Source organism: Pollachius pollachius (genome assembly GCF_949987615.1).
Source record: "Pollachius pollachius genome assembly, chromosome: 9".
NCBI classification, from domain to species: Eukaryota; Metazoa; Chordata; class Actinopteri; order Gadiformes; family Gadidae; genus Pollachius; species Pollachius pollachius.
In genome coordinates this window covers 20,561,027-20,580,358 of record NC_136942.1, presented here as the reverse complement: position 1 = coordinate 20,580,358, position 19,332 = coordinate 20,561,027, and the positions used below count along the sequence as shown (strand labels likewise).

The following is a 19,332-nucleotide window of genomic DNA, read 5'->3' as shown; positions in this document are numbered from 1 at the left end:
CAGGAACTTTATCCTGCTCTTTGAGAAGTCACATTTGTCATTGAGTGTCACCCCTGCATCCTGCAGACGTGTCAATGTCTTCCTGAGCCTCTCATCATGCTCACTCTGCGTGGCACCCCATATGAGCACATCGTCCATCTAACATACAACACCTTCCAGGCCCTCCAGGATACAAGACATGCATTTTTGGAAGTGCTCTGGAGCGGACAAAATTCCAAAACAGAGACGGTTGTAGCAGTACCGCCCAAATGGCGTTATGAAGGTGGTGATGAGAGAGTATTCTTTGGATAGCGGAATCTGCCAGAATCCAGCATTGGCGTCGAGTTTAGAAAAGATCTTGGCTCCTGTAAGCGGTCCTAAAGTGTGCTCGACAGATGGTAGCGGATGCTTCTCCCTCATCACTGACCTGTTCAGCTCCGTGAGGTCGGTGCAAATCCTGACTCTGCCAGTGCTCTTGGGCACTACAACCATGGGTGTGGTGAACTGTTCCTTTAATGGCTTCCGCTACTCGTTGCCTAGGTGACATACAGGAACTTCCTAAAGTTTTACATTTAAAATATATATATTTTATATCATATAGGCCTATAGAATATAATTTCATATGAATAATGAAACGACTCATGAATTCGGTCAATGAATGAATACGCTGTATTGCTGTCTTTTATTTATTTAAAGGCCAGCCTTGACCTATCAAACATGGTGGCGACGCGCACGATGCGCAGCAACGGGTCGAAGCAGGAAGCCTAATTGGCTGAGATGCTCCTCTGGTCAAAATACAAATAGAAAATAGGGGGGGGGGGATTAGCTTTGGGGAGCATTGTTGGAGTGTGCATGAGTGTGTGAACTTGTGCTTATATGTTTGGTATTATGTTTAGTATTTACTTTTTATTATGTCTGTATTGTTTGTCATTATTTGTAAGGAGCCCCTCGAAAATGAGACGGTACATCTCAAGCGGCTATCCTTGAAATAAAGAATAAAGAAAATAACACTAATAAATACACTTGTTTGTACTTTTTCATAATAGAGTGGCGAGGTCACGGCCGTTCCGGTAGAGCCCATGGGACCTATGAGATCGAAAATATGAATGGGTTTCAATGGAGAGAAAGTAGTTATCTTCTGGTCCCAGTCTTAATATGCCCCGGATTGCACATATGTTGTTTGTGGATTTAAATTATAATTTTTCATGCAAAGAAAGCTAAAAATTTTCGCGAAGAAGTTTGATAATGTTAGGTTTTGAGTGAGGCTGCTTTGTAAACTACAGCTCTTCGCTGTTCTCAACGCGAATGATATACCTCACCACCCGCACTTGGAACTAGACATGCCGATCTCTCTGCTCCACTTCAACGCTTTTTTCCAAGGGGAGGATAAAAGCATCGAAAGAGGTGAAAACCATTATAAGTCGGAGCATGTGGAGAGTTTCAGTTATGCCGATGGGGAGATTTTCGATCTTGTCCACGCCAGTCGCATGGAGCGTGACGTGTAGTCTTTCTCATTGTGTTTTCTCTACAGCATTTAAAGCTAGGGTGGGTAATTTTTTTACTGTAATATTTGGCAAAACTGTCATAATAGCCAGTCAGCTATATGTAGGTGAAGTGCTCTGAGAATATCTGCCCATTACTTTGCTCTCCCCTGCCTCTGTGTGCCGCCCCCAAAAATCGCCACCGCTCATGTACACTTTGACCAATCAGAGCGAGGCTCTGATTCTCCGTTCTTATTGGCTGTGGGACTGTCCGTTCACCTTGGCAACGACGTTGGTGCGTCCCTGCGTGAGCGTTCACGAGCCTAGCAGTCTGACAGTTTTGCACTACTACGGCGACAACAAATGAATAGCAATGTCTTCATCAACGGCCCCTAAATTTCCCATTCCCCGGATACCAACAACTAACACCGCTAAGACAGCGAAAAAAAGAGGACCCTTGTTGAAAGGACAGCTACTAAAAGGGAGGCGGAGAGAGCTCGAAATAAAACCTGAGTAAACATTGGCGTGGCTTATGAGCGATGGAGAGTTACGTGACCTGAGAAGAGATGGCTACATTTCTTATAGATAGGTAAGGAATAGTGATATCTCTCCATGGTATATTGTGAAGAATATGTAAAGTGTCGGCTGGTATGGTTTTTTACTAGGCAGAGCCACGATAACTGTTACCATGCGTGGAGCTTGGGGGTGGCTTTCGGGACTGAAGCCCCGAATCTCACGTCAAAAGCCCCGGATCTTTTTTAAGCTTTTGAAGTTATGACAACCCTGACATGTTCCCTCATGTTTCGACTGGTAGTGATTTTCACCTCTTGAAATTGATTTATTTTTATTTTGAAAGAAACAACACATGGAAGCAATGGAAAATGCCATCTCTCGTTCGGTTGTTATCAGATCGAACTGAATCGGTAATCAATTAAATAGTATTGAAAATGATTTCATAAAATCACTAAGTGAGACAATGATCAACTGCACTGTTCATCACCTTGACAGTTGCATGTCACTTAGCTGTAACGTGTTTATTAAAAAGATGAGACAATTTACGTTGATCTGTATATGATGTCCTACACCAACCAAGGAGGAATCCAAGGGGGACTGCAGATGAAAAGTATTTATTTTTAATAATTCTGGCATATTAACATGGTGTTTTTTAACAGTAATGTTAATAAATATGCATCGTCCCTATCAATTAAACCACTAAAACAATGATTCCTTGAACTGTTGCCAAATCTAGGTGCCTAGTTAGGATGTTACCTATATTGCATTTTCCTTTGAATTCATTTCATCATTGACTTTATGCCACCCATAACCATTCTTTTACCATTCTTTGCCAACAGCAGGACAGGACTAATACATGCTTAGCAAGCGGTGCCTTCCAGTGCCATGTCATTCTGTGGTGAGGCTCAGACACTTGGATGCTAAGCAGTTTGCGGTCCTGCGGTAATTTTTTAAAAGTTAATTTATAAGCTGTTTGATTCTCATTTTTGCAAATAAATAAACTAAAATATAATAAACTAAATATAGTATAATTTACAGATATATGATGAATTCATTTTAAAGCATATTCAGAGTTAAAAATTAGAATGAGAATGAATGTTTTCATTAACCGGTATTGACTATTCTGTGAAAAATACAGACAGGGCGGGGTTGAAAGCCAATTAAGACAAAGATCTGAATCCTGTCCTCAACCTCAAAGGACCTCAAAGATTGTATCATAGGAAGTGGGTGGCCATTTGGCTGGCGAGATGAAAAAGTAGCAGGGAAAACACAGGCAATTGGGAATTCAAAAAAGGTCATACAAAATGCATGTTCGCTTTAGGAAAATTAATCCAGTTCTGGAATGACTTGCCTGAGAATGTTATAAATAAAAAATGATATCTTGAGAAGCCCTTTTTTAACCTTGTTTCCAAAAGACGACTAAGTAAATAAGTTATTCTCATATTATTGCATACACGCGCACGCAACACACACCCTCTTTGGTATTATTCTATTAATAACAATGGAAAGTGCTTCCAACCAAGATCCAACCAAGCGATTGCGTTGCTGTTCTGGGGCTCCTCCTAATCACCAAGCCGTGCAACAACCACCGCAGTGGCTACACTCAGGACGACCCAATCAACACGCCACACAGGAATAATGCGTTCACTGTGGTTTATGGGGTCCGGGGCGGGTTGCATGGTGAGCTGGTATTCTGCCACCAGTCTGGTGTGGCCTTGCTCCTGGGAGAAGCACTGGTGGCGGCCATAGCTGCCGGACTCCAGGGCCGGGATGAGGTGCAGGCATTGGGACCCCATCTGCTGACAGGGGCTGCTGTCGCCACCTACGTGCTTCCACATGTAGGTGGCGTGGTACGAGTCTATTGGGCAAGACAGGTAGAGGGGAACGCCCAGCGGGACCACGTGGTCCGCCCTGGAGACTGCTGGGGAGACGGGCACCGTTTCCTTTCTGTTCTCGTTGAGTGTCTTTTGCTCTAGATGAGAAAGAACATGGAGGGGGTGGGGTGGAAGAGACCCTTTGGTGTGTGTTTGTGTGTGTGTGTGTGTGTGTCAGGATGCCCTTGATATATCATCAGATGATAATTCCTTGATGTGATAATATGGTATTAGAGCTTACCATCAAACGCTGCTGTACAAACACCCATTGTTTGCTCCATTATATTTTGAATACCCCCCCTGTGGAAGCAAAGGCTTTCATCAGACATAGTCCTGCTGGTCTTGTTCAACGGGGATAACTTTACTTAGAATAATGTGTGACAAATTCACAGATTATTCTGGGAAGTGGAAATTTGATTAAGCAGTCAGTGGAGTTCCTACTCAACACACATGATGGTTGATGTGCATCCATTCTGAGTCCAAGCGCAGTACGGGTCCCTGGAGAGGACACACTCTGCACAGGAGCTGTTGTAGTGGTGACACTGTCGGAGGTCAAGGCTAAAGACCTCCTCTGCAAAACTTACTATCAGCTTTTTCTGTAGGCAGGAATTAAAGACATTTTCATTAAATGAGACAGCCCTCTTAATTAAAGCATCTGTTTGAAAAAAAACACAGTCAAAACACCTTCTTGGAGGAAAGTATCATTGACTGAATGGATGAGCGGTTGGAGAGATGGGTTTCTGAAATGATGAAAATATCCGAACCAAGCTCTAAGCACTTATGGATTTTACCGGTGTCTGTAGAAATAGAACACACACACACACAACAACAACTTAAAATGTGAAAATAATTAGTCTGGGAAGCACTCTCAATCACCAGGACTTTAAATGATGTGCGGAACAATGTTCCGGACTACAGTGAGTCATTTCCATGCTGTCCATCCACACTGAGGTGACCTACCTGTGGCCAGCAGCAGAATGTTGTATGTGCGTTGGTCGGCGGCTCTCACGCGGTCCACAGCCAGCTTTGTGTAGTTGTAACTGCTGACGTAGAAGGGAGCCAGTGGGTGTATGGAGGAGTGGAGCCACTCGCTCATTTCGGAGTGGTCCTTTACCACGTTTAACGTTGCATACGGTAGGCCCCGGCTGTTTTTTACACACTGGAATACAACGTGGGCACAGGATAGCCGTAGTTTAGATGGGCAGCATGCAAACGATAAAAAGGAAAGAAACCAGGAAGATTCAAGGGTAAAACCTGTTTACTGTTTCACTCAGTGTAACTGATTACATTGGGCATGAATGGTGCTGTCGACCAATCGCCTGAGACAGGGGAAAATACTTTGTGGTTGTGTCCTCCTTGAATAATTCTTGCCAACAACCTTGCTGACATTCTGATTAATCCTGACTCATTTTACTGAGAGGAGAGTTATAACCCTGCTTAGACTACACTAGATACCACTTCCTTAGGCAGCACTTTGTTTAGACACAAGAAGATTTGGAACTAAATAAGGAACTACTGTTTATAGGTTTAAATATGAGTTGCTAGAATATAAATATTCATGTAACAGAACCCTTTAGATATGCAAGTTCCACCTTTATTCTTCCTAATTCCTTGCTGTGGTTTGCACAGTGCAATAATTCCCCAAAGAGTAAATATTGGCGGTAATAAACAAAATCCAAAGAGTAAAATACCCTTACAGTTCCTGGCCTTGGGTCGGGAATGACTCCTTCATAACCCTTGAAGTTCGACTTCTCAAATATGTCATCAATATCTGCCATCAAATAGACACACACTGCTGTAGAATTCCTGAAATATTAATTGATTCCATGAGTTAGCGAGCGGAGCATGAAATAGTTCTGAAGTGTTACGCATTAGCCGGATGCAGCACTGCATCTCAGCCATGCTATACTCTATAGCATGGCTTCTAGTCACACTAAAGTGACATTATAATCTATACTACAGACAAAGTGTCACTTTAGTGAGACAAGAATTGCTTCAGCTTGAGGTGTGTTGCGTGTCAGTGTTTTTATCAGGTGGATGTTTACAGATACTAGGGGGTCGGGGGGATTCTCTCACCAGCTGCTTGTGAAGAGTGCGTACACCCTGCTGTCACGCCAGTGGTCTGCGTGCAACACATACACGTCTAGGAGGTGGTTGAAGTAGAGCGAGTCCTTTGGATAGCCACACACAAGCCGAGCCTTTAGGAAAGACGTCCACGTGTTCTGGAAGAATCTCTTTGAGCCGCCTTCATCCACCTGAAGGAACAGCAGCGGATGGCAAAGGAACATGGTAATAGTTATATATTTATAATATATATATATATATAATTTAATTATTGCACTGTGCAAACCACACCAAGGAATGAGGAAGAATAAAGGTGGAAACTTCCATATCTAAAAGGTTCTTGTTACTTAAATATTTATATCCAAGCAACTCGTAATTAACCCTATGTACCCCTATATATATATATATATATATATATATATCAGGGTTGTAACAGTGCCTTTTCAAATGCGTGTGCATGTGTGTGTACGTAGACATGGATATACACACATATATATATATTAGGGGTGTGCATTGACACTGCCCCACGATTCGATACGATTACGATTCACCAGGTAACGATTCGATTCAATTGTATGATGCATTGCGATGCATCAAAATTCTACTGCACACAATAAGGCACATTTTTCATCAATCACGAGGCAATACAAGCAGTCAGATATAACAACCGATTTTATTGGCTGCTATGTCATAAAATTAAATAAAATTAAACGGTACAGGGTATTGGATATGGCATTTTCAAACCTGAAAAAGAAAACATAAATCACTGCTTTCAGGGCTTTGAATGAGAAATATTTCTCTTCTCTCTGCTTTAGAACCATTTGAATTTAAATAGAGCAATAACAGCCAACTTTCTCCAGCAGTGACCATAAGTGGGGTTTTTTACACACAGTAAAATAGCAGCTCTAAGACAAGGCACTTCCTGAACTTTTATCTGTTAGCTGCCATTCCTCCACAACATCCAAGAGTAGCCTCGCCATATGAGCGCCAGTGTGGCTCTCGTAAACGGCTCTCGTCTGCAGCACATGTGATACAATCTGCCAATCCTCGCTAATGTAATGTGCCGTAATGGTTACATAGGACTCTGTTGCGACTGAAGTCCAGGCATCAGTTGCAACTGCTACACGACTGGCTTTACACATGGATCCCATTACCTTTGCTTTGGTTTCTTTGTACAATGCGGGAAGCGCAGAATCAGTGAAGGTAGCTCTTGTCGGTAGCTTATACCGGGGCTCAATTGTTTTAAGCAGGTGGCGAAAACCCGCATTTTCTCCAACAGAATAGGGTCGTAGATCCTTCGCTATGAAGCATGCCACCGATCGTGTGATCCTCTTTGCTCTCTCGGAGTTGTGTGGCAACGTTGACACTAGCGACTCGTCAATTCTTGGCTGGGATGTGTCGACTTTTTTTGTGTTGTTGTTGATGTTGTTGTTGTTGTTGTTGAAGCCAACTCAGGATGCCAACGATCAACATGGTTCTTGAAGTTAGTTGTATTGCCAACGTGCTTGATTTTAGAGTGGCAGGTTTTACACACCGCGTAAGTCTTGTTTAGTTTCCCATTAACTTCGTAGAATCCGAAATGTGCCCAGATGTCCGCTCTCCAAGCTTTGGGTGCGTACAGGGTGCGATTTGTGAAAAAAACAGAGGGGGGGATAATTTTGAGAAACATTTTAAAATGTTTCAAAATGAAGACGGACCCTGTGTATTTTGGTTGTTAATTATTACGATGTAATGGTGAAAATACTTTGGGTGGGGGGGATAATTTTTATCCCCACCGAGGATAAAAATAATTCAGCAGAGGGTAGGACGTGTAAACCAGAGGGGGGGATAATCCCCACCATCCCCACCGGCAAATCGCACCCTGTGCGTACCCGTCTTTCACGGTCATCTCCCTCAGCCATCCATAGTGTTGTTGTTGTTGTTGTTGTTGTTGTTGTTGTTGTGCTAGCTAGCGCCGCCGTTTAGCATGTACTTCACAACTTTATTGTCCACTCGATGACCGAAAATAAACAGCGACATAATCGATTACAGCACGTTGCCGCATCGATGCTGAATCGTGCATGCCCCGCATTGCGATGCATCGCCGAATCGATTATTGTTGACACCACTAATATATATATATATATATATATATATACACACACACATACATACATACATACATACATACATACATACATACATACATACATACATACATACATACATACATACATACATACATACATACATACATACATACATACACACACACATATATATATATATAGTAGTTTTTAGTTGGCGTGATTGAGCCGAAAGCAGTTTGAGACCAGACTCCATGTCTAACAAGTGGAATTGAAAAAGGTGCTTTGTTAGCAGCAGCCTACTGAAAAACTGCCACAATTCTGTTTGTACAGGTGGTGGGAGTGGAAAGACGCCTCTATCAGCAAAGAAAACGATGAGTTTCAAGGGCAGCAGCAGGTTCTCATGAAGAAAATGAGGCTGATTTATACTCCGTATCAGTGTCCTCTTCGGATCTTGATGCCCTCTCAGCTTTCCGGTTAGATCAGATGAATAAATAACAACCTCCCTGCTCGTCTCACATTACATGATGACGATTTAAAAAATGCATGATAAAAGAAACAATGCAGGGCTGGAGATAGTGCAGGTATGGGGCACTCTAAAGCACCTTCCAGAAGATACCAGAATGCAATAATAGTGCAAAAACTGAAATTTAAATCAAAATAAGAAGAAAAGTGTGCAGATATCGTGCCATATAATGTTGCCATAATGGTGTTCATATTTAAATATGTGACATTATAATAATTAGAACTGATAACATAAGTAATTATTTAAAAATACAAAAAAAGACAAAAATGTTGTGCAATGGTTTCAGTAAAAACATTACTGTTTCCAGAATATCGCCTTGGGTCACCATCAGGATGATTGCTTGTGTAACTGTGATGGTCCATTACCTTGCAAACTCTGGCCACTCTCGTGACCCAAGGGTCCGCTTCAGGACTGCTGTCCGAATTCTTTTCCCGCAAAAAAATGTAAATCTTCTCATTGTCTCGGTCTTCGTTCCGCCTCACCCAGGATGCGGCAACAAAGGTGGGCTCTGTTGAGACGGACGGGGGAGGGGGAGGGGGAGAGGGAGAAAGTTCCACTCTTTTTACAAATAAATTTTAAAGTGAAAGAGGAAATGAGGAGATGAAGATGTCAGTTTTAAGTTGCCTCAAATCAGATGGGTTGAAGTATATTCGACTGCCCAACCAATAAAAGGTGGGTAATGTTGGTTGAATCTTTGATGGGACATTAAAAGGAAAGTATAAATATATGCTGGTCATGTTGTATACTAACCTGACACCCACTTGTCATACATCCATACGTTAGTTCTATTGCCGGCTTTTCTTCTGAACTGCAGAGAGCTACCATCGTATTCCAAAGGGGCCGCTGCGTATAAGTCCCCCTCTAAGGATAACAGACATTCATTACCTCTGTTTTCCAATGATATTCTTCTGTTGTGACAGTATGTGAGTTTGTGCAATTAACAAAATATAAATAAATCCACAATAATACCCGCTTTTTATATTGAAACTTTGAATGTTTTGTGTTTATGCAAAGGGAGTTGTACACATACCTACTGTCAGGGAGATCCAGTTCTGTGTATAAACATATGGTGAAATCCCAGTCCCTTCGTAGCTCTCTACTACTTCACTTGACTGATTGCCCACCTGGGAATACTATCAACAACACAGAAAATTGAACTCCCGCCGACAACAGGGAAATTACGCTAATTAAAAGAGCAAACAAAAAAGGCCCACCCACACATTTAACAGAGCACATCGTCATCATCTAAGACGTCATCTAAGACGTTATAATACTCACCAGTTTCCAACACTGTGGCTTGTACCCGTTGGTTCCACAGACAAACAAGCTATCTTGAAATTCTTGGATTACAGTAATGACATTTCTGCAGGGTCCCTATAAAGAACAGAGTTATACCAGAATTAAGCTAATAATTAAAAGTTTAATTATTATCAGAACTTTGGAAATGTCCCTCTTGTAATAATATCTAATCCTACTAACCTGTGAACACACCTCATTGGCTGATTTATTCAATTGAAATTTCTGCAAATGATTACAACAAATCAAACATGAAATTTTGTGAACACACACATTTATCTTCATAAGAATTTGTGCAAATAGACATCTTTGTTATTCTTTTCACCAACAGCTGTTCGTGACCGGGACCTTGCCATATTGACATAAAGGTCATTGTCAACAGCCCCTTTAAGTATTGCCTGCATTGTAGCTTGTTGACCAAACACACCTTCTTCCCAAACAGGACGGGATGGTTAATAAATGTATATAAAACTGACATTTGTATATTTAGTGTATGAGAATAACAAAAAGGACACTAAAGTAGACGAGTGCTTAAAAAAAAAAACATATTAAAGAATAATTAATTATTCCTACCTCCATAACATAGTTACTATCCACATTAATCTTTAGCACAAAATCAGTGCCTCCCAAATACAGAACATCTTTGGTTTCTTGTAGAAATAATACGGTAAAGTTCTGATCGGCTGGATGCTGAAGTTGAATAGGAATTGTATCTATAAAGAAAGTAGAAGAAAAACAGTTTTGCCTGAGATTAAACAGAACAATATTTTTCTCTATGGCATCAATTGCCATATGAAATGTTAAATTAGTAGACCTTTAATGAAAACCGAATTTTAACAGGACGGTGAGAGCATATCAAATGGGCGCTGTAGCCTACATGGTTGAACTAGATTAACGGAGCTTAACCTCTGTTGCTTAAATCCATTAGGCCTACTAGAAATAGGATACTGATGAGGTGTGTTACAATTTTTAAAAGGCTATTGGTATATGACCCTTACCTCCGTTCAGGAAACGCCTCGGCTTATCTTGTCCCAGGTTTGTTATGTCCGTCAGAATCACATAGGGAGTCAGATGGAAGTTCAATAATAATAAAACGGAGAGGTCAATAAGAGGCATCATTGCATCCTTTTGTTATTTTTTTTATTGCGCATGTTGTGCTATTTCTGTCCTTCGCCGTGACTACAAGGAGCGCAAAACTACTCTGCATATTACTTTGGCATAAATACACCAGACAGCCGAGGCCGCCGTCTACTCAGCTGCACCGTCCGAAAACTGAAGCCGGAAGGCGTGGCTGACGGATGGGGGAGTAGTCTTTGCAGAGGCATGCGTCAGCCAAACCCGAGCATACGCGATCTGACTGTATGACGGATCCGTCGCTGCCTGAAAAGAATATTTTTCAACTTTCTTGACGGAGCCGACGAGGTATTGAGAAGATTAGGAAACATAGGTGTGCGTTATTCCTTAGGGCTAGGTCTACTTACCAGGTTATCCTTAACACAATGCAGCTTTTCATTTTGTACTAGCATTAATATTATAATAAATGGTATTCAACTCATTTTATATAGCGTTATATCTATAAATGAATTATGCATTATGACATCTAACGAATCCACTACATAATCAGCCCTTATAGTCAGGTCTGTCCATTTCCCCTTGCTCAGCATGCAGTTTTCCACCGATGTTTTACCCATAAAGTGAGTTTTATTTATATTTAACATAGACACTTTCACAAGAGGCATAACTGTTGTTCCTGATAATGAGTGAAATATCGATTACGCATCGACCATTGGTGTCATCAAGGCTTGAAGACCCGCCTTCCCTTCGACCTACCAATCAAAGAATGTTCCTTTTTTACTTCCGGAGTATGAATCAGCTGACATAAAAACAACCACCATGGCAAGTAACGTTGTAGTTTATCATAATAATCGTTATTTCTTTGGAAATGTATATATATATACATCTATATATCCCATAATAAACTGTCATTTATATGCGTATGTGTTACCGCTTTTCCACTTAATAAAAGGGGAGCCATCCTTACTTGTAACTGCAAGACGAACGATGTGTCTGAATGAACGCTTTTGCTACAAAATAACTTATATATATTTGGTTTATTTGTTTCAGCGATTTCGTTTCTGTGGCGATTTGGATTGCCCGGACTGGGTTCTTGCGGAGATCAGCACGTTGGCGAAAATTGTAAGTGCTGGTGTAAGTGCTAATTGCTAGGGAGGACATGTCAGCTTTCACTGGTTCTTTATGTTTTTGGCGTAAATCTAAAATGTTCCATCCTTCCCGATATTATAGTCAAGTGTAAAGATGAAACTCCTCTGTGCTCAAGTACTGAAAGATCTGCTTGGAGAGGGCATTGATGTAAGTAAATACAAATCGTTTTACTCTTAAAATAGATACACATTATTGGCGTCGATAACTCTAGCCCTGTCTTATCGTTTCAGTATGAAAAGGTTTCAAAGCTCACTGCAGATGCAAAGTTTGGTAAGTCAACTTCTTGCGTTATTTTGTGCGCTTTACCAACAAAGCAAAAGTAGGCCTACCCCATTCAGTAATTACACTGCATGCATCCGTCCACATTGCAGAGAGTGGAGACATTAAAGCCAGCGTTGCAGTGCTCAGCTTCATTCTATCCAGTGCAGCAAAACACAACGTTGAGAGTGAAAGTCTATCAAGTGAACTCCAGCAACTAGGCCTGCCAAAAGGTCAGTCGGATAAAATCATCTACGTATTTAGCAACAAAAGAAAAATTAGCAATGTACATTACTACCTCTATGTATTAATTATAATGTGATATTTTATAAATCGTTTTCACATTGTGAAAAACTGGAGTTGGTTCCCAGTCTGCACACTTAGTGGCAGCCCACTGCTCCTATCAAGGAAGAACGGGTGAAACGCAGTTATTCATTTTCTTCTCCTTGTCCTTGTCCTCAGAGCACACCACAGGCCTTTGTAAATCCTATGAAGACAAGCACAGTGCACTGCAGGACAAACTTCGTGAGAAGAGCCTTAGATGTGAGTATTCGGGCCCTCGGGAGAAAGGGGACCATAACAAAAATGACTTTTCGGCCCGAGTTACATGATGGGGCCCCGTCGGATTTTCACACTGCCCCGTGTGTTTCAGTGAGCCGATTGAACTCTGTGTCCTGGCGGGTGGACTGCATACTCAGCTCCAGTGAGCTGAAGGAGGTCAACGAGCCAACTGTGCATCTTAAACTGCAGGCGCAGGGAGCAGAGTCCGGCTCTGCAGAGACCACTGTTGTGTCTGTTTCTGCTGAGAAGTTCAGGGTCTTGCTTACAGGTTTGTTTTGTTATGGCTTACATAAGCTCTTGTCTCTATTTTTATATATTTTGTTTGTAGAAGTTTGGGCTTAATCTGATGTGTGGGTCTGTGTCTCTTTCCATAGAGCTAAAACAAGCACAAGCTATGATGAATGCACTACAATGAAGAAAGATTGCCTGAAATATTGGATACAATTTCATTATATCCATTAATAATGAATGCTCATCTTTTGTTCATAAACTGCAAATTGTATTCTTCTCTTTGCCATTATAGCCTATCTCTGTCAATTGTCAGTCATTTCATGCTTGAACTGACATTGCAAATTTAACATTGTAAATGTTTTTTTTATTAATATCTGACTTTTTAAAATAAAACTATGCTTAAAGTTGATTTGTGTAGTATTTAGTGCCATCTAGTGGAAAAAACATTGCAGAGAGGGAATACATTATTCCTAAGTATGTTTTAATTAATGTATTGTCACATGAAATTAAGAAGTGTTTTTTTTACCCTAGAATGAGGCTTTTACATCTGCATATAGGGAGCGAGCCTCTTCCACAGGGGATGCCATGTTTCTACTGAATCCCAGAATGGACAAACAGTTCTAGGAACAAGGGGTGGTGTGTCTACAAATGGCTATGACCCAACACTGTGGCGTTATAATTCAATAGGCAGAAAAGATGAACCCTCTGTCGGAACCCCTTTCTTAGTGAAGAGCATGCACCATCCTTTCGCCATACTATAAGATGTATTTAGAGGTTTGCAGGGCTTGTACATCGTCACGTCACATTGCTATGTTGACTTCATTCCGGAAGTAGCCTTTAGAGGCATAGAGATGTTATAGGGATGGTACAAAGTGATGTGAAATTGCAATGTTCGACAATTTGTACTGTATAGGGGAATATGAATGTTTATGGTAGTAATAGTGTTTTGGCATTGTTTAGTAATTAATCTTGGATTATGCCATCATGGATCGATATAGTTGTGTTTGAAACTGCCAATGTTTCTCCTGTGAGATGTGGCAAAACAAAGTTTTGATTAGCCTAGCATATGGATTGTTTACATTTATTTAGAATTTACATTGCTACAACGTTTAGTACAACTATTAATCTTGAGTACTCTCAAAATGGAGTCATCTTAGTGTCGGCAACAAAAAATCCCATGATGCATTATGATGTACAAGCCTTTAGGTAGTAATGGTGATTTGGTCATTGATTAGTTAATCGTGAAATTATTTGTCACTTAGTGCAACTCGGAAGGCTGGCGTCCTTCCTAACTCGGAAGGACGCCAGCCTTCCGAGTTGCACGGAACGTGGCGGACATCACTTCCTGTCTCCGAGCATTCATAGCGTTCCAGTTCGTCTTTGACTGTGGCATGAAATTGGCTAGTCGTTGTTAAGTGTTAGCTACATCAGCCTCTTTAGCAAACCAGCCTGAAAACAAACGCACACAAATGCACGCACAGCAAGACCATGCAATGTATAAATTGGTGACCGGAATAAAATAGCAATGTAATCAATTATGTAAGAGCATTTAAAATCAACATTATAATAATAATACTTGGTACAAATACAAAAAAGAAAAAAATCTCTTCACGGGCGCAGCAATTTTGTTGAGAGCGTCATCACTGCTCTCGGTCTACTCTCCGAGGGGCGTGCCTTCGAGAAATGCCGCAAGAAAGCTGGGAGATCTTTGACTTTCGACTCGGAAGTCTGGCGTCCTAAGATTCAGGAACACACAATTACCTTCGCCGTACTCCAATTATCAAGTATTCGATAATTCTACAGGTACCTTCACCATGTCCTACAACATGTTCAGTTTCCATGGAAAGGATACCAATTAAAACAATTTCGCTATTACACCAAAATAAAATTTGTACAATTCCATGATTGGTATATCTTATATTGACATGGTAAAAGTCACTACAAACAATTGCGTTCGATGTTAAAGTATCTTAACTCAAGTTATGCCCTATAGTGGGGCAGAGTAAACAACTAAATTGATTTCGTAGGCCTATCTATCGAGGAACCACTTGACACTGCTATTCGGTGCTGTCGTTGACGATAAATGTTAAACTGTGCACACTGGGCCATAGCCATCCTAAAAGCTTTGACTGGACCTAAAAAAAAGGACGCTTGTTTTGTTTCCCTTAGTTCCCATCATCCATTGCTATTTGTTAGCAGAGAATGTCGGATGTTTGATGTTGGCCTTGTTGCTGTGGATGCTACAATAGAGTGGCGAAGTCACGCCTTTTCCGGTAGAGCCCTTGGGACCTATGAGATCGAAAAATATGAATGGGTTTCAATGGAGAGAAAGTAATTATCTTTTGGTCCCAGTCTTTATACGCCCCGGATTACACATATGTTGTTCGTGGATTTAAATGATTATTTTTCTTGTCAAGTTTGGACCGTTTATTGTGCAATTATTCAGTTAAAGTCTGTAGAGAAAACACAATGAGAAAGACTACACGTCTCGTATGTGACGTCACGCTCCCTGCGACTGGCGTGGACAAGACCGACAAGCTCCCCATCATCGGCGTAACTGAAACTCTCCACATGGCCCGATTTATAATGTTTTTCATCTCTTTCGATGCTTTTATCCTCCCCTTGGAAAAAAGCGGTGCAGTGGAGCAGAGAGATCGCCATATCTGTACCGGAGTTCCAAGTGCGGGTGGTGACGTATATCATTCGCGTCGAGAGCAGTGAAGAGCTGTAGTTCACAAAGCGGCCTCACACAAAACCTTAACCCTAACATTATCAAACACTGTTCACTAGGTTTTCTTTGCATGAAAAAATATCATTTAAATCCAAAAACGACATATATGTAATCCAGGGCATATAAAGACTGGGACCAGCAAATAATTACTTTCTCTCCATTGAAACCCATTCATATTTTTCTCGACCATCTCGCCGGCGAGATTACTGAGTGTCGCAACCATGGTCGCAACTCTTCTCTCTCTGGCCCTGGGACATGGACCATCGACATATTAAAGAATAATGATACCCGGTTACTTCCTGTTTCTATGATCACAGCACAGAATTAACATATTGTGGCGAGCAGCACGGGAAGGAGGAGACGGGAGCCCAGGTTGAACAATTATGCAGTTCCGTGCCCCATACACCGCACGACTACGGACTGCCTTTATTAACAACGAACATAACAGAAACACGGGACACCTGACCAACACACACAACACTCTCACTAATGGTCCCGATCACACAACAATGGAACAACACACAATTAACACACAACCAATAAAGACCCCAAACCCGTTAACCCCACTTAACCTAACAGAATAAATTAACAGAACCCCTTTTGTCAACTGACAACCCCAATTCCCAGAATCCCCGCGGCCCCGGAACATGGCGCCCACACCCGTGGTCGCCACAATATTGTGTATATCTCGCGATCTTTCCGCGAGATCTGCTAAGCACCAGTGTCGCCCACGAATCGAGTTGCAGTTTATGCAAGGCTGTTTTTATAACATGTGTTCCAGAACTTCCTGATACATATTTCACGAGTCCTGTGTTAAGCTCCCCATAAGTGTCTTGGACATTTGCAATGCACGGTACGTTGTTTGCTGTTATAATACATTTTTCTACTTATTGTTGATCGGCATATAAATGTTAGGGTTTCAGCTCTCCCATTTCTGGTCACGTTTCCAAATAGTTAAATACAAGTTCGGTGTATTGGTGTTCGATACCACATATTAATGCGTATTTGCGGACCATTTTTACCCTAGTTTTGTGATGTAGCGAGCGCGCGCGCGCACACACACACACACACACACACACACACACACACACACACACACACACACACACACACACACACACACACTTCCATTGCACAACAACAGCCAGAGCTGTGGTCATGGTGATTAATGGGTATCCTTCTTCCTGTGTCCATTACAGAAAACTTCTCAGCTCCTTCACCGTCATTGTTTTACCAACATGCCTGAAGGGCCAGAGCTGCACTTGGCCAGTCTGTTTGTTAACAAAGTGTGTGAGGGAGTAGTGTTCACAGGCCCAGTCACAAAATCTGCAGTGAGCAAGAACTGTGATGTGTCCTTCACCTGCGAGGCTTATAGGATCCAAGCTTCTTCCAGGGGGAAGGAAGTGAAGCTCACGTTAACACCTATGAAGAGCGATGTCAAGGAGGGGAGCAAAGAGCAACCCATGGACATCGTTTTCCGCTTCGGTATGTCCGGCTATTTCCGATTCACAACAGAGGATGAGCTGCCGAAACATGCCCATTTGCGTTTCTTTTCCAACGAAAAGCCCTGCCGAGTGCTGAGCTTTGTGGACACACGCAGGTTTGGCAGTTGGCAGCCCAACGGCAGCTGGCAGCGTGGCCGGGGGCCCTGCGTCATGTTCGAGTACGAGAGCTTCAGGTCAGCAGATGTGGACTGATGAATACATCAGATCAAGATCAAAAGCCATTCAGCCGATCTTTTTATTGTGACCTTAACAGTGTTTTTATTCTTTCAGAAAAAAGGTGCTCTCCAATTTGTCTAACCGGGCTTTCGAAAGGCCCATCTGTGAGGCCCTGCTTAACCAGAACTACTTCAACGGCATTGGAAACTACTTGCGGGCAGAGATCCTTTTCAGGTTATTGGGCGTGCATGACTCGTTTCACAAGTTTGAAAACAATAAACAAGATTACAACATTGTGTTTTGCTTCCTCTCCAAATCCTCTAGGGGCCACTGCTATGAATACATGATTAAGAACAGGATAGGCTTTAGTTAAGAATGTTAACTAAAAATAAGTGTCCCTTTTCTTTTGTCAGGCTGAGCATTCCACCCTTTGTGCAGGCAAGGACTGTGTTGGAAAGCCTTGAGCTAGAGGATCTGGCTGCAGATGCTACCCCTGTGAAAGAAGAGCTTGGTGACCAAAAGGTAAACTTGCAGTCTCTGATCGCCAAGATCCACCAATAACTGACTATTGACAACGCTTTTGTTTTCAAAGACCTCCGACAGGGAGTCGAAACGCACGTCTCAATCTGCTGATCTACTGAGGTTGTGCCACACCGTTCCTCTGGAGGTCGTGAACATGGGTATGTAGCTTTTCTTTTGCTGTATTGTCTCTCAGGTTACGAACAAATTAATTCACGCCATCACTAAAATGTATGTGGTTACGAATTTATCGATGCAAAGTCAAATATGGTCAGTGTGCCGCAGTTTGATAGACTGCTGTTATACTGTTAATTCTCTAAGGTGGGAAAGGTTACGACCCCCAGAAGGCCGACCACTCCGACTTCCAGGCTTGGCTGCGGTGTTACTATGTGGCCGGAATGAAAAGCACCAGAGACCACAATGGCAGAACCATGTGGTTCAGTGTGAGTGGGGTGAAATCATGGCTGGTTGTCCTTGATGGAACAATTCAAGGAAAAACGTTTAACTAATGAATTGTGTTTTTTTAATTTCAGGGTGACTCAGGCCCCATGGCACCCAAAGGTAAGAGAGGCAAACAAAACTCTATTTTATAATACTTATCATCTTTTTTAGGGTGGTTATTCTTAGAGTTGAATGAGAAACCATAGTTGCCTTCTCCCTCCTTAGAGTGCAAATCAACAAAAGCAAAGAAGAGAGTGAAGAAAGAAGAAGACTACAATGCCGCCACGGTCAGGAGAAAAGGCAAACCCTTTGTTTACGGGTGTTAAAAAATATTTATATCTGTGCTTGAACAAAGTCCTTTTTTCCAGGTTGCTGAAATTGTCCCTAAAATCAAGACAGAAAAGGGTGTCAAGCAGGAAGCCCCAAATAGCAAGACTGGCTTGAGGAAACGGAAGGTTAAACAAGAGGGGGAAGTGACGCGCACCTCTGACAACACGAGATGTTTGCGGAGTAACAAGACCAGTGAGGCACGCTAAGGCGGGAAGAGCGGATGTTCACTATTTTAAGTATCGTTGGTAAGAAAACTTGAGTAAGAACAAGCATAGCTAAAAGGCATCCATTAATAGATTTTATTTATGTATGTGTTGTTAGATCAAAATGCAAGGACACATTAAGTATGATGCAGTACTCAAAGGGTTTTCTTTTACAGAAACAAAGAGACAATAAGCTGACCCAAATGGACCAGGAAAATAATGTGACCATGATTTTTCTCCTTCTGAAACACGTTCATAAACATTAAAGCTTTTTCACTTTTACAAAAGCCTATGATTCAGAGTACTGATTGCAGTGTTTAGGGAACAGAACATTAAAGATAAGTCCTCTCAAAGTAGGGAGTAACCCATGGCTAC

General features: G+C 41.8%; 3 protein-coding genes across 4 annotated transcripts; 2 read left to right on the top strand and 1 right to left on the bottom strand.

Annotated features, from left to right (window-relative positions):
- Window positions 1-2,287: 2,287 nt before the first annotated feature.
- On the bottom strand, window positions 2,288-11,054 carry sema7a (semaphorin 7A (JohnMiltonHagen blood group)). The gene is made up of 14 exons (XM_079743908.1): window positions 10,798-11,054; window positions 10,373-10,512; window positions 9,983-10,024; window positions 9,782-9,877; window positions 9,534-9,636; window positions 9,254-9,364; window positions 8,869-9,011; window positions 5,924-6,102; window positions 5,545-5,653; window positions 4,808-5,006; window positions 4,532-4,644; window positions 4,298-4,443; window positions 4,089-4,147; window positions 2,288-3,945 (listed from the first exon to the last, which is right to left on the bottom strand). The coding sequence occupies exons 1-14, from the start codon at window positions 10,916-10,918 to the stop codon at window positions 3,536-3,538; spliced, it is 1,971 nt and encodes a 656-aa protein (XP_079600034.1). The 5' UTR covers window positions 10,919-11,054; the 3' UTR covers window positions 2,288-3,535.
- A 120-nt stretch (window positions 11,055-11,174) lies between these two features.
- On the top strand, window positions 11,175-13,475 carry commd4 (COMM domain containing 4). 2 transcript variants are annotated; one of them, XM_079743731.1, is made up of 10 exons: window positions 11,175-11,221; window positions 11,424-11,493; window positions 11,600-11,695; window positions 11,924-11,995; window positions 12,104-12,169; window positions 12,253-12,292; window positions 12,394-12,513; window positions 12,743-12,823; window positions 12,933-13,109; window positions 13,216-13,475. In XM_079743731.1, the coding sequence occupies exons 3-10, from the start codon at window positions 11,693-11,695 to the stop codon at window positions 13,254-13,256; spliced, it is 600 nt and encodes a 199-aa protein (XP_079599857.1). In that variant the 5' UTR covers window positions 11,175-11,221; window positions 11,424-11,493; window positions 11,600-11,692; the 3' UTR covers window positions 13,257-13,475. The 2 variants fall into 2 exon arrangements, with proteins under 2 accessions (XP_079599857.1, XP_079599856.1); XM_079743730.1 differs by lacking the exon at window positions 11,424-11,493 and having other exon boundaries at window positions 11,192-11,221; window positions 11,520-11,695.
- Window positions 13,476-16,524: 3,049 nt separating this feature from the next.
- Window positions 16,525-19,244, top strand: neil1 (nei-like DNA glycosylase 1). Its single transcript, XM_079743119.1, has 10 exons — window positions 16,525-16,656; window positions 17,003-17,481; window positions 17,579-17,698; window positions 17,878-17,986; window positions 18,057-18,144; window positions 18,305-18,426; window positions 18,517-18,544; window positions 18,650-18,711; window positions 18,793-18,999; window positions 19,134-19,244. Exons 2-9 carry the CDS (start codon window positions 17,042-17,044, stop codon window positions 18,958-18,960), a joined length of 1,137 nt encoding a protein of 378 aa, XP_079599245.1. The 5' UTR covers window positions 16,525-16,656; window positions 17,003-17,041; the 3' UTR covers window positions 18,961-18,999; window positions 19,134-19,244.
- The last annotated feature ends 88 nt before the right edge of the window (window positions 19,245-19,332 follow it).

Bases quoted from the DNA above. Each gene is read 5' to 3' on its own strand.
- sema7a (XM_079743908.1), bottom strand. From the start codon at position 10,918: ATGATGCCTCTTATTGACCTCTCCGTTTTATTATTATTGAACTTCCAT. The intron at 10,513-10,797 runs GTAAGGGTCATA...CTTTCTTTATAG, and splicing joins GAGGCGTTTCCTGAACGGAG to ATACAATTCCTATTCAACTT. The intron at 9,878-9,982 runs GTTAGTAGGATT...TGTTCTTTATAG, and splicing joins CCAATGAGGTGTGTTCACAG to GGACCCTGCAGAAATGTCAT.
- commd4 (XM_079743731.1), top strand. The intron at 12,514-12,742 runs GTCAGTCGGATA...CCTTGTCCTCAG, and splicing joins GCAACTAGGCCTGCCAAAAG to AGCACACCACAGGCCTTTGT. The intron at 12,824-12,932 runs GTGAGTATTCGG...CGTGTGTTTCAG, and splicing joins TCGTGAGAAGAGCCTTAGAT to TGAGCCGATTGAACTCTGTG.
- neil1 (XM_079743119.1), top strand. From the start codon at position 17,042: ATGCCTGAAGGGCCAGAGCTGCACTTGGCCAGTCTGTTTGTTAACAAA. The intron at 17,699-17,877 runs GTTATTGGGCGT...TTCTTTTGTCAG, and splicing joins CGGGCAGAGATCCTTTTCAG to GCTGAGCATTCCACCCTTTG. The intron at 18,545-18,649 runs GTAAGAGAGGCA...CTCCCTCCTTAG, and splicing joins AGGCCCCATGGCACCCAAAG to AGTGCAAATCAACAAAAGCA.